At 40.1% G+C, this 14341-nt stretch overlaps 1 protein-coding gene across 2 annotated transcripts in view; it reads left to right on the top strand.

The window, feature by feature from the left end:
- Positions 1-14341, top strand: part of LOC149203710 (E3 ubiquitin-protein ligase At3g02290-like) — a 201262-nt gene that overhangs the window by 101380 nt on the left and 85541 nt on the right. For both annotated transcript variants that reach the window (XM_089403540.1, XM_089403539.1), the window contains exon 3: positions 7158-7584. In XM_089403540.1, the coding sequence (XP_089259666.1) occupies positions 7158-7584 (427 nt within the window). The remainder of the gene's footprint in view (positions 1-7157; positions 7585-14341) is intronic.

The following is a 14341-nucleotide window of genomic DNA, read 5'->3' as shown; positions in this document are numbered from 1 at the left end:
AATGACCTAGCTCCCCACAATGGAAGCATTTCATCTTGGAGATGTCCTTCTTCTTCCTCTTCCCCTATTGTCCCGTAGATGCCAGAGCCGCATCCTCTTCCTCCTCTTTCTTGATTCGACCTCCTTTGCTGCTACTTTCCGCCTTGGTTAGCCGTTTGGTCTCTTCTTGGCGAAGAGCTGCCCACATCTCTTCCGATCCTAGAAGAGTAGCTCTGCCCAAAATGCTTTGGACAAATGTCTCCCAATCCTCAGAGACTGCATTCAGGGCGGTCCTCACCATGAACTCCTGATTCGGCGTGGCCCCTATGGAAGTAAGTTGGTCTTGAATCTCTTGCAACCTGCTGAGGTATAGATCTATCTGCTCCCCCTTTTGCATTTGATACGACCGCAACTGATTCTCCAGTAGCATCTTCCTTTGCATAGAAGTGCCTTGATATAATGTCGTCAAGGTATCCCACATCTCCTTTGCCGTGTTCTTATCGGCAATATGTTGTACTACATGATCCTTGACCCCATCAAGGATTATGCACTTTGCCTTGGCCATTGCATCCTCATACCTTTCATTATCAACTGGGTCGACTGGGATAGCCACGGTTCTCAAGGCGAAGCCCTTGATGCGATGTCTATCCAAAACAGACAGGATCCTGGCCTTCTAGATGACAAAGTTGGAGGCCCCGTCCAACCTGTCCTGATCCCTCAGTCCGTTCATTGCCATCTCCACTCTTCTACTAGACTCCCTCTGAGTCTCGACTTCCCTCCTGGAAGTTCTCTCCTAGACTCCCTCTGAGTCTCGATTTCCCTGCTGGAAATCTTCCTGCCAACTGTCGATCCACTCCTCTTCGATCCTCTTTGCAACTGCAACTCGGATTTGGATTTCTTGGCTAGAAATTCCTCAAGGCAGTGGCTCCCTCTACCTTGGTTCTGTCCCGTTAGGTACTGTTTTGCTTCGACAACAACAACACCCCACCAGCTTCCCAATCCATAATCTGCCCACAGCTCCCTAGGCCCCAACAGCTGAAGAAACTGAGCCCCTTAGCTCTGTGCAATCCTGGAAAGGATGAATCGCTCCTCTGGCCAACTGCGTCACTCCTACCTGGTTGAGTAGGATGACGTGGCTCTTTGTGAGCCTCTTTTGACTCTCACCGCCTCTACGCTGGCCCTCTCTCTGGCTCGAAATGATGATGCAGGACCTATGTGTCACTCCTCTGCTGCCTTCTGGATCGGGACAACTTTGTCTGTCGGGATAGTTGTTTCTGCTGCAAATTTTCTGATTTCAGCTGGTGCCTTAAGTTCTCCTGTGATCTGCAATGCTATGATACCATGTTGAATTTTCTGAATCTAACACATTAGAAATTCCTACTGCATTATCTGGTTTATTTCACCTACTTGTTTATTCCTTAACAAGTTATTTAACCATATAAATACTGAAAATAAACAGAAATGCAGTCATTCTCAACCATCTACAGATCATCAACTGAAATAATAGACAAACACACAAGGGACACTGTTATTTTTGGACAATCGTCCCTGGAAAAACCCAACTTTGGAAAATTGGTGCAACAATTATGAGTGTTGTATTATTAAGCAACTTTCTTGAGTACAACTAGGGTGCCAAACTAGCTCACCCAACAGAGATTTATATGTGGCAGTAATACCTCTCTTCGGAAGCAGATGTTTCGCAAGTTTGCTCCATGAAAATCTTTCCAACACCTCTCTGAGGTTTTCCATTAGCCCTGCTGGCCTTTGTGTAGCTCTAGAACCCCTTGCGTCAGCCCTCTGTTGCTCTGCGTCAGCTCTCTGGCCTTCTGTGTCACCCACAAAAGCCCTGCTAGCCTTTGCGCAGTCTCTCTGGCCCTCTGCGTGGCTCATGCTAGCTTTGTGTAGCCTCCTCAATCACTGCGCTGGCCCTCCGACACTATCTCTGCCTCTCTGCTATGCACTCACTGCCCCTCGCTGCAACTCAGATCACTTGTTCGAATTTTCTCAACAAACCCCCCTCCAAAAAATCAAACTGACTGATCAATCTTCGTGTGTCTCCAACTGACCCTCAAGCCTTCTCTTATACTTTTCCTATTAAATCTCTAATCAATGGCTAAGATTAGATTTGGCTTGATCCATGTCATTTAGAACATTCTCACCCAATTTTATATTAATACCCATTAATATTTTAATTTTCCTTTGTTTAGACTTAGGAACCCCATTAAAAATATTAACTATTTTAATATCTCTCTAACCAGGTAGAATTTCCCCAAACCATTTATGGGTCTTGGAGATCTCATATGCGTTAGCCTCTCCACCAATTTTCATGGCTAGAGCACATCCGATGCTACCCCAAATCAACAAGAATAGGGCCAAAATGTCCTTCAAATAGCTGCAGATTAGACCGTACGAAATAGCCTCAATAGGTGCGAAAATGTGGCCAGAATATCTGTCTCAGAAAGGGGCTGAAAAGCGCCTCAGAATTCTGCCACAAAGGGTTGAGAAACTGCCTCAGAGCCTAGTGAATAGCCTCCCAAAAGGATGAAACATTAAGCCCAAAATTCCATTAGAACTTCGGTCTGCTTCTTGAATAGTCGTTTTTCCCTTGGCCTCAGAAGAAAAATGCTTAAGATAGCTGGGCGAATGATGAAAAATGGAGAAGCACCGAGTTCATATGTACAATAGAGGTAGGGGGCTTCTAGAGGGGTTGACTAGCCCTTAAGAAACATGAAGTTGACCTAACGAAAGGCTCAAAAATTTAATTTTAGGAGGGCCGACATGACCTTTAAGAAGATAAATTCCTTCTTTTAAATGGAGTCGACCGACCTTAAAACTTCCTTTGAAGCCAAAATCTCAAAGAATATTTTCCTCTTTTTAAGACTAGATTTGGTCAATCATAATTAAACAAGATTTTGTTGAAATATAAATGCCAAAAAGTAACTAAACATAAGGCTGTCTTTAGAATCTCATTTGGCCATTGTTGCTGCACAAATTAGCAGGCCTTGTAGAGAGGTAAAAGCTAGAGGGCACAACAATACCCTGGGATAGAAGCCCATTATCACCATAGCCGAAGTCCCCTCCTTTTCTCAGATTTTCAGCGAAGGGAGGAGTCCCAATATTCGTCATTTGTGATTGATGTATCTTGGATAGATTTGAGGTGAGGCAAGGTGGCTCATTGAATGGAAAGATTCAATGAAAGTGTGAGCTTTGGGAGAAGCTAGGAGGACTTTCCAAGAAAAACCCCTTGAAAGGAAGACAACCCAAGACCCATGGTTGAGATATTTGACGAGATAAAAGTTCATCCAAGGGCAAGGTAAGCAAGAGAAAATGCTATGAATGTTATACTTCAACAAATAATAAGGCACAAGCCTTGGAGAAATCCCCAAGTTGAAGGATTAACACCTAAGGTTTTGTCTTGATGTGATGACTGGGGCATCAAATTTTGTGGAGAATCCACCATGAGAATTGCCTCAATGTAATATCCCCAATTAATTAATTCTGTTAAGTAGAATTTCCATTTTTGCAATTTTTGCAATTGGGAGATATTTTGTCATTAAAACTTAGGAAAGGTGGGTTAGGAGGACCCCACTTGACTTTTTGAGGAAAGAAGGCTTCCAAACGTTAAAAGAGGAAATAAATCAAGTGAAAGTGGAATGTGGGGGGCACTCCAAAGGGAATTCGTACCCCTTAGGAGAGTTAGAATTTGTGGGAAGAGAGAGAGAGGAGGGAACTTGACTTTTGGGGTTTGTTTTGCTCAAACTAGCAGGGGTCCTAAAAGGGGATCCTAGAGGGGCAACTGCTAGGTCAAGGGCAACAATGGAGCAATAGCCCACTGTCACCTCGGCTAAAGCTCCCTACTCTTTACAGACTTCCACCGATGGGAGGAGACCCGATATGAAGGGAATCATCTAGATAAATGGGTCAATAAAGGGAATAGAGTGATTCCTAAAGAGGCCTATTCACAAGAGAGGTTCAATATATGGCTTGCTTGCCCAAGAGGCAAGATGAAGGGCTCTCTAAGAAGGGCCAAGAGGGTCTTCGGGGCTAGGTTTTGGGAATGAGACTTCTTATGGAGGGACCTAGTCCTAAAAACGTTATGAAGATTTCGAAGTTTTCTGGGCTGTTTGACCAGCATTGACCTCAGGGAATTTGACCATAGGTTTGACTCCGTGTTGACCGACTTTTTCTGGACTGTTTTGGGCTAATTTGTACTGTTCTTGGAGGCCGAATTGACTGGGTTTGACCGAGCTGATTTAGAGGAGTAATTCTGCTAAGTTGACCAACGTTGACTATCTGGTTAGGGCATCCTGTTGACTGCAGTTTGACTGAACAGATTTGGCTATGTTTGGGCAACTGAATTTTGTATATTGTACTCTCTCTCTTCTGAACTTTTGAAGAATAATAAGAAGACTTGATCAAAGGGTTTCCCCACATTGGGGTTTTTCCTTGGCATCCATCAAATATTGTGTCCTCTTGTCTTGGCTTGTCTTTTGCTTTTTATTTATGTTCTATCTGCATTTACTATCATGTTAATGTGATTGCTAATCTGGAAGTTGATATTAGGCTAATAAGAAAAAATGAAGTAAATTGCTCTTAAGCATAGAACATACCATTGTTATCTAAAATTAACAGAAAGACACATTGTGATTGAGAGAGCGATTTTCTCAATAGAGTAAGAGACTCGAGACCGAAGAGAAAAGAAATGTGTGCAGCTAGAGTTTGAGTGAGCAAGAGTTTTTCAGGTTGAACGCACAGGTGAAGGGGCCCAGTTTGCTTGGGGTCAAGGCCAAGAGTTTGCTGTGCACAGTAGGAGGCTGAGAGTGTTGAAGTCGAATTCCAACAGGCAGACAACGAATGTGGGGAGGCCAAGAAGGTTGAGGCTGCATTCATGGAGGGGCTGAACAGCTTCAGGTGTGCCAAAGTTGTGAAGATAGGCTGCATAATTGCATATCGAATTTCTGGGGGTCGAGTTGCCAGGTTACATTGATGTAACTTCTGTGTATTCTCTTTTGGTCAAATTCCTTGTTAAAGGAGTCCTTAATTTTCCAAAGTAATAAATAGTGAAGAAAAATTTGTTGGACATATTTTTCTGCTGTGTTATGTGACTGGTTTTCCATTTATTTTCAGCTGCAAGTTTGTTTAAAAGGTAAAATAACAATGCATTTATTTTCGTCAGTTTTCAGAAAAAGATTCTACTGGGTGTAAGATTTTCTGGGTACAAAAAGACAGCTAGGAAAATCGAATCAGATCTGGTATTAGAAGTTACAAATCCTCCAACTCTGCTTTTCAAAATGAGTCAGAAGAGTCGAAAAAATGGATTTTATTGCAACCTGTTGTGGACCTGGTGATTTTTTCCATCGACGTGTTATTTTTTAAATATATTGTGATATCTGATTTTAAGCTTCTGTGACCGAAATAACTAACTATGTTATTAATCTGAAAGACAATCAAAATATTGTGATATATTCAACGCTTGAAAAATTATGATTTTTAGTGATGATAATATTGCTGAGCTGAGAGAATCGTGATATATCTTGATGATAGCGGAGAATTCACAACAAGAATCGAGAGATAAATCATTTGGATAGAGTTTTTCATTTTTCCAGAATACTTTTAATATGTGGGAACAAGGAGTGATGACTGTTCATATTCCGGTAACTATAAATGAATTAAATGTCTAAGATAAACTAAAGTCATAATAACTTGACGTTATTCCAAATTGTTCTTTCCGATTAATTATCTAAAGTACTATTGATCATTGTCGAGATAGAGGTGGAAAGAGACCTTAAATTCTCGAACTATTTACTCACCTGATCCCACGAAGGATTGTTGCATAAAACATGATGCTTCCTTGTGTTAGACTCTATTGTGCATATGAAGTAATTATGTTAATCTCCAGAAACATAATAATTAAGCTTTTGTGTGAACTTTGTAGTCATTGGCAGCTCTCCCTAAGCTGACCCATGCCAGACAACATACTAAGTGATACATATTCTTGGGGATCCATTGTACTCTTAAATATAGGGTTAGAGTCCTTACTAGTCAAAATATAATGTTAGGTTTGGAGTTCTGACTGACTACTTTTAGAAAGAATATATGGGTGACTTAGACATGTCCGATATATTTCATTATCATATCGTCTGATTTCATTAATATTATCATCGTCAAATGAGGTTGGAAGCTTCTACAGTGAAGTTTGGTGGACAAATTATTGGTAAATATCAAATTATTTATTTAGGGCAAAGAAGAGACCTTATCATAGCAATCAAAGAGACATTGTTATACCATCATTATTTTGTGTAATTGCATCTTGAAGGCCAATATTTGTGAGGACAGAAGGTCCTAGTATTTATGTCGGTTTTCTCCGTAAGGGTAATACATAGCCTTAGATCTTTTGTTTATATGATGTAACACATCATACAAGTAATCATTACAAGAAATTTCAGATATCAGCTCACTGACTCCTAAAAAGTGCTCCAGGGAATTGATTTGTTACAGGATGTGATAGTGTAAAGGTACTATTCACTTCAGCTTGTAGCTCACGTTTGATTGTCATATGGTTAATTCTCAGTGGTTGCAACTTAATGGGTATAATCTACAAGGATAGATGACTAGCAGGCAGTTAGATGGTGGGAGTTTTGTTGAGTCATATAAGCTTCACGCTGACTGTTAGGTTTTCTGATTTTGTGATTGTAAATACACAATTTTACAAGTTTTATATAGCTATCAGTGAAATTGGAAAGGTATTGTTTACTTCAGCCTATAGCTCAAGTTTGATTGTCATATGGTTGATTCTTAGTGGTTGCAACTTACATCAGTATAATCTACAACAAGGATAGATGACCAGTAGGCAGTTAGATAGTGGGAGCCTTGTTGGGAGTCACAGAAGCTTCAGTCTGTCCGTTAGGTTATCAGGATTGTAAATACATGCAAATTTACAAGTTGCATATATATGTCTTTGAAATTGGGGTGTTATATTGATAGCCATAATCTCAAACATGTCTTTATTAATATTGATGTTTATGTAACACTTGATCTTTTACATTTCATGGTTAATGATGCTCATATCAGCTTATGTTTTTTCGCAGCGTTTGAGTATTGCTATGCTGTAGCTGTGTGGGAACCATGGAATATTAAATTCTAAAAGTTTCATGTATTTTTCCTATTTATTTTTGCAGTATGGTGTAATCTTTTATAGAGTTGATGGGCATGGTGGTGCTTCATCTTCTGCATCAGCTGGATTATTAGGCATCACTTCCCCTGACAGCTCCCCACCTGATACCTTTCGCCCCCCGCCGAGGCCGTTGCCATACGATGTAGATCCTAGATATGTACGTTTACAGCGTGATGGGCTGGTTTCACGGCGTGAAAAGACTAGTAGTTATTTGCATGAAGAGTCTGAGCCTATTAGAAGAGACAATAATGAAGGATGTGTTGAAGCATTAACTACATTACAGAAAAGGAATGGTACCGATGGTGAAGAACAGATTCAAGGTTATCATACTGAAACCTCAGAGAAATGCCAATCATCGAAAACAATGCTGACTGTTGAATCTGTAATTGCTCTCGTAGAAGAAGAAGACATCTGCCCTACTTGTCTTGATGGTATTATCTACTGTCTTCTTTCACGCATTTTATTTTTGTGATTATGTAATGAAAACTGTCTGTAGTGTCCTGGAGAACATTTGGAACTTTCTAAACTGTCATTGAAATATCTACTTTCTTTTAAGTTGTGTTGTAGCTCTGGTGTCTTCTTTCTTTACTAGGAGCCGCTTATCAACATGACAAAGTGTGAATTGTTCTTTCAGTTATTTTTTTAATTCTTTATTGGCTTTTTAAGGTAAATTTATAATTGAAATTTTCTAGACATCCCTTTGAAAGGGTGATTTTCTAAAACTTTGGAGGTTGGAACGGACTAAATTGTGCCTCTGTCTGGGATATGCTTCTCCATTATTATGGTTGCAGTGATCTCTGTATTCACTCAGTGTTCTGCATATTCTTTGTGACTCTCAACAGTTTCTATTTCAGATTACTAAATGAGATTGTTGGCAGCTTTATTTGAGAGACCTTGAAGTATTGATGCACCCCAAATTTTTTATCAAGATCATCTTAAAATAATAAAGGATGTTATGAAGGAACATTTAATTCAAAACATGTGTAAACGTTTGGCTGTAATTATCAATATCATTGGTGCTGTTCTGTCACGTGTGTACTAACCTTGGTATCTTAAGTTGTCAATGTTATGCATTGTTTTTAGTATTGTTGCATTTTTTCCTCCTTCGTAAAAATGCCTTCTTTAGCTGTTAATGCAAATAGGTACAAGTTGGCATTTTCTATTAGAAAAAGTGGACCAAATTGTAGTCACCACAAGCTAATTAATAGGTGGCCTTAAAAGCTAACAAAATTGCCCAAGAACGTTAGACCTATAAAAAATGTTACTTGGGCATGCATTAATAAAACCCGACAGCTCTAAAAAAGCCACTCATTATAAGAGCAACAGAAACATAAAGTGTTTCCATAAAGGAACAAAACAAAGTGATGGGACATGTTGTTGCACAAACTAGCAGGCTTAGTTAGTAGGCTAAAGCTAGAGGGCACAACAACAATTTAGGATAGAGGCCCACTGTCACCATAGCCTACGTCCCCTTCTCTTCTAGGATTTTCACTGACGAGAGGAGTCCCAGTATCCCTCATTCGTGATTAATATGTCTATACTAGGGTTCAAAGTGAGGCAAGGATGGCTCATTCAATGGAAAGGCTCAAATGAGGTCTGAGCTTTGGGAGGAGCTAGGATGGCTTTCCACGAAAAACCCCTTGAGAGAAAGACTATACTAGACCTAGGGTTGAGTTCATCCACTGTCAATATAGTCAAGAGAAAAGGTTTCGAATGATAAGCTACTCGAGCATAAACCTTAAAGAAATGCCCAAGTTGAAGGGCAACTTCAAGGGTTTTCACTTGGTGTGTTAGCTAGGGCATCAAATAAAATGAGATTCAACCATCGGAATTTGTTCAAAACTAGTGGATGCCTAGAGGAGACACTAAGGAAGAGTCTTGTCAGGACGAAATCCAAATACTCCTCCTCCGTAAAATTTCGCACCAAGCCCTAGAGAGGCTCCCTTAGTCTTGAGGGACAAGGAAAGGAGAGAAGAATATGAAGAAAAATAGATTTATCAATGAGAAGGTGATCACAAGGATTTCTAGACTAGTGCCTGCCTATTAGGAAAAATGGAGTCGAAATTTACTTAGATTTGATTATTTCGCTCGTCAAGGAGACCTAGTGTAGCTTCGCTAACAAAAGAATTTCATACTCCATTGCCAATGTTTGATGGAGTTTCAGGGTTGCAATATAAAAGAATAACCCCTAGCAACATTCATTCATCATTGTCCATGAGTAATGCATGCAATACTTCCAATATTTTAAATGTTCTCACAATTTCACACTAATTAGGACACATTAAAGATCATGAAAATACATTCCATACAATAGACATTAATCATTGTAAAATGTAGCATTAAAATGTACTTACAAGACAATGAGAATATATCCATCCATCAATATTGTAAAGAGAAGCTCCAAGAAAGGATAGTGAAATTTTCCAAATGTCAAAGTGCATTCCAACATGCAAAATTCATTCAAAATTGCAGGTCCGAGTTCTTTACAAGAAAAATCCAAATCCAAGTAATGATCAAATACAAATGAGGCTCTCCTTTATTTATATGAGCCTCTACAAGTTCGGATTAGCCTAATGAGCCCCTATATTTACTTCAGTGTTCAAAATAACAATAACTTTGGTGACAAGCCCACCAAATAGCTCAAATGTGTAAAACAAGTCTTCCTAATGAGGCCAAAATGGTAAAATAATGGTGCAAAGGGTTGTTGGAATACCAAGATGAGTCCTCAATGTGCCATGATGAAGGGGAGGGTTGCATAAATGATGATCAAGGGGTGTGGGCCCTTAATTTCCAAGCAAAACATCCTGTGGTGCTCCTAAGTTGTTGTGGGGCACAAGTAATGGTCTCATGGGCTCTAGATGGCTCCACAACAAATTGATGCTCCATTAATGAGGGCTAGAAGATGGCACACACCCTCCCTTGTCTCTTCGGAAAAGACATAACCTCATTCAGGCTTTGGATCAGTTGCCAAGTGTTAGGTATCTATGTGTGGCCGACTGAGCAATGTGGTCCAAGTGCTTCATCATCTCTGTATGACTGGGACTCGAACAAACAATGTGTGGTACTGAAGAGGCCCATGGTGTGGCAATCAATGCTCTGCTATGGTGGAGACCCATGGCTCTCAATGCTCACTCTACAAGTGCCATTATGAGCCTCTGGAGGGCTTAGACCCTGTGTTGGGAGACCAAGTCTAAGATGAAAACCACCTGCAATCCTGTATAAGATCCAATGCGTCTCCTCACCTTTTAGTACAATTAATCATTAGTACAATTGAGTAAATAAGCTTGCTAATCAAGGGCAGAAGTGGGCATTTCATAGTGGCATGCCCTTCCAAATCGGATTTAAATTGTACAGATGTTACTTTGCTCGACAAGAGAGGTTAATGAAGGACCCTATTAGGTGGTTTCAACCTCTAAGGGAGAGATAAATCCATGGTACATCCATCAAATGGCAGGGGTCATGTGAAATAATGATGGAACAAAGTGGGGGCAAGAGGGAAGGCTCCAAGCCATGTGCCATGGTACAAGGGTAGCTATTATGAAGGAGGCCCACACCTTGGTTATATGAATGTAGGAGGGAGCATTCATGGTACATGAGTTACCTCGACCTTTGTTTTTCCACCCTTCTTCTTATGCCTTTTTCCTTTTATTGATTTTTCTTCTTTTTACTGCTCGACGCTCCAAGGGATGAGAGCATGATGCACATAATGTAGCAATGATTACCCCCTTAAGGTTGGGCAGTTCATCGGCCACCAACAGTTGGGACAATCATGTGTTCCTTAATGATGCAGGGGGGCCACTCATAGGGGCCCTAGGAACTAGGGTGATGGCCATAATGATAGGGTATAGAGTTCATGTTCGGCTTTTGCCCACGCGCTAAATTTTTATGTCCCAACCATCTTTTGCATTTTGTGGTACATTTCTTGTTGCAAGTGGCCAAATTATGCTTTTGTCTTTCTTTTTAGCTGCATCAACCTCTTGGGCATTGTTCTAGGCCCGACCCAAAGTGGTGGACAAGGGGAGGGGGAGGCTAACACCTTGCGGACCCAATGGACAAATGTGGACCCAAATGGGGGAAATGTGAAAAGGGGCTAGTAATGAACGGAGGGGAGTGAGAGGTATGGTATCGGGAAGCAAGACCAACGTTGCATGTAGCAGGGACGAAACGGGGACGTTTTTTGGAAGCGGGGACACGGAAGCATCATTTTCTAAACATCTAGGAAGAGAAGTGTCTACTATATATATATTTAATATTTTTTTGCATTTATATTCAAAACAAACATCCCAAATACCTTAGTTGTAGAAGACATGAAAACATGCATAATTTTACATAAATCAAGATAGATATGGCATCCATGATTTCATTGTACATCAATGATTAATTATTCGAGCATAACCATCTATATTCTAGCAAGTACAAATATACATCATATTTTTAAGCATATTATAAAACATAAAACATAAAGCATATTATTATTAGTCATGTCCAAAATTCAAATAATAATGGTTACAAAATAGGCCACTTGGCCACCACCAAGACAAAAAAGTTCAAATTCACAACAAGCCTACAAGTCTAATGATTAATCTATGACAAAAGTAGTAAAATGTGAATATATATACTAATTTCTCCTCCTTCCACCACGAAGAGTATGTGGTGGTGGTCCTCCACATGGTGGCAATGAAGAAGATGGTACCAGTGGAAGTTGTGGCACTAAAATTGATGAAGACGAACCCCCTGCTATTGGTGTTGAACCATGGAACCTGAGTACCAAGGGACCAGATGGGGTGGCATCTCAACTCGATCATCATCATCTTGGAATCGCTTAAAAAATTTATACCAAAAAAAACCACTAGTTAACAAAAAAAATTAAAAACAGGAATTAGAGAAATGCTTTATAAGCAAAATTGACACATTTGAATTAAATGGACATATCACTTATTCACTGAATTTTGAAATTCATACCTCAATGGACATACCTGGATAAGAGCATCCTCTAATTGCTCTAACTGCTCTAATTGCAACACTCCATTCTCCAAATTGGGCTCCTTTGGATTCTCGTCCCAAACGTTAAGGTCTTTATTAGTCTTTGCATCATCACAATAATGGGACAACAATCACAAGTTGTAATGAACATAAACCAAGCTCTCTGCCCAGTCTAAACTCAGCGGGTTCCTTTTAACACTGTGGATAAAAGAATAAGAGCTCCAACACCTCTCTATAGAAGAAGTGTTTAGCACCTGTGATAGCACCCGCAATGCCAAAGTCTGTAGAAGTGGAGTAGCACCTCCATGCATGTTCCACCACTCAAGAGAAGAAAAACCCTTTCGATCTCTAATTGCATGGATGCTCCCAAATGGACCAGTGCTAAGCGTATAGTTGCTCCCAAATGGACCAGTGCTAAGCGTATAGTTGCTCAACTGTTTCCGTACCATGGCAACCTTCTCCTCATCAGGGACTAATTTATCTAATGCAATCATATATTTTTCTAGAACCTCTGGATTTAGGTGTGGTTTTCTCTTTCTCTCGCCCCCTAAGGTGCTGGTGTTTAAAGCCATGATGGATGATAATATTTAGGTGTCAAAACATATGCTAATGCATGCAATGGAACATTTAGCATTTCCCATCGGTTTTCCACCTCTGCACGAATATGATTGTACAAGGTGATATCTCTAGGCTCAACAATGTCTTTACTCTACCCGAACATGCTATCCATTTGCTCATACACCTCCCCAATTATTGGTCGATTTGAATCTGTAAACTTGATCATATAATAAATTGGTTTGGTTTTTTGCAAAACATATTTAACCTGTGACCAAAATAACATGTCAAGAATAGTGTCCTTGGCTACATTAACACCATCTCTATCGGTGTTAATTTCCTCCCATGATTCAGAGGTCACCATATTAGTCAAAGCTTGTCTCACCCTCACTAGCCGCCTAAAGGTGAGGTAATAACTTGCAAATCTTGTTTTTTCAAGTTTAAGCAACTGCAACTTGGAGTAAGTGCCATAGAAGTAGTTTACCCTTGTATGCCCCGTGATAAATTTAATGAGTTGCTTCCCTTTCTAGTAAAGCTCATTAATCCACCCACATTCTTTGTGCTTCACAATATCATGCATCAAAAGGTTCAATGTGTGCACCAAGTACTCAGACCAAAAGATGTGTGGACGAGTATGCTCAATAGATTTTCTTGCTGCCTTACAATGTGCTGCATTATCTGTGATCACTTGAACTACATTATTCAGACCAACATCCATGATTTTTTGCAATAGGAGATTTGAAATGTGGAACTTGCATTGATGGAGGAGGAGTCATGATATGTAATAAATACTGCACGACTATTAGAAACACCAAGAACATTTGTCAAATGTTGGCTTCTAATATTTGTCCCACATCTAATACAATGGATGCCCCACAATCCACCCACTCATTTGTAAAACGTGTCAAAGCTCTTTCAACCTTTGATTTTTCTCTTTCTAATAACACTGTTCTAGCTTTCTCATAGTTGTGGGCCTTGTATCCTTTTGGGGCTTCATTGGTGGTGTTTACCATTTCATGCCAATAGGGAGAGCGAAGCACATTGAATGGTACACCACAAGCACAAAGCATCGAACTATCTTTCCATCCACATCACCCCTCCCAACAACATTTAGGAAATCCCCTATTGTTCTTTTACCTCCAGAGCTTGCAGAAGTACCATGGGGAGACGAGCTATCAAATCTAGAGGTTGCACTGGATTCATACTGAGTTTTTTGTTTCTTGGTTTTTTGTTGTGAAACCTCCTCTATTTGGATGTATTTTCTTCTTTGTTCAGCTGAAATGTTTGGGCAAATTTGTATTGCCACAACACCCTTCAAATTTGGTCACATGGTTCCACAAGGGTGTTAATGCAACTTTCCCCTCTAGTGTTTCAGTGTTCCCTTTAGGTTCATCCCCTTTCCCTTCAAATCCTTCCTCCTCATCATACATTGGGTCATTCATATGGGGACCACTATCCTCTTGTTCGTCTTCCCTTCTATTCCTACTCCCCCTTGCCATCATTAAAAACAAAAGTGGAATGATACATAGAAGCCAAAAGAACACTATCTTGGAATATGAATATAGGTGGTGGAGAACCTGCAATTAAATGAGCAGGAAGAAAGAATGGGAAAGAGTAGGAGAGGGAGGAGAAAAATACAAAAACAATAAC

This window comes from Pinus tabuliformis, chromosome 2_1, assembly GCF_031772625.1.
Source record: "Pinus tabuliformis cultivar Carrire ecotype Pingquan chromosome 2_1, CPIR1, whole genome shotgun sequence".
NCBI lineage: Eukaryota > Viridiplantae > Streptophyta > Pinopsida > Pinales > Pinaceae > Pinus > Pinus tabuliformis.
The sequence above is the reverse complement of the archived record's forward strand: the minus strand, read 5'-3'. Positions and strand labels throughout refer to the sequence as shown.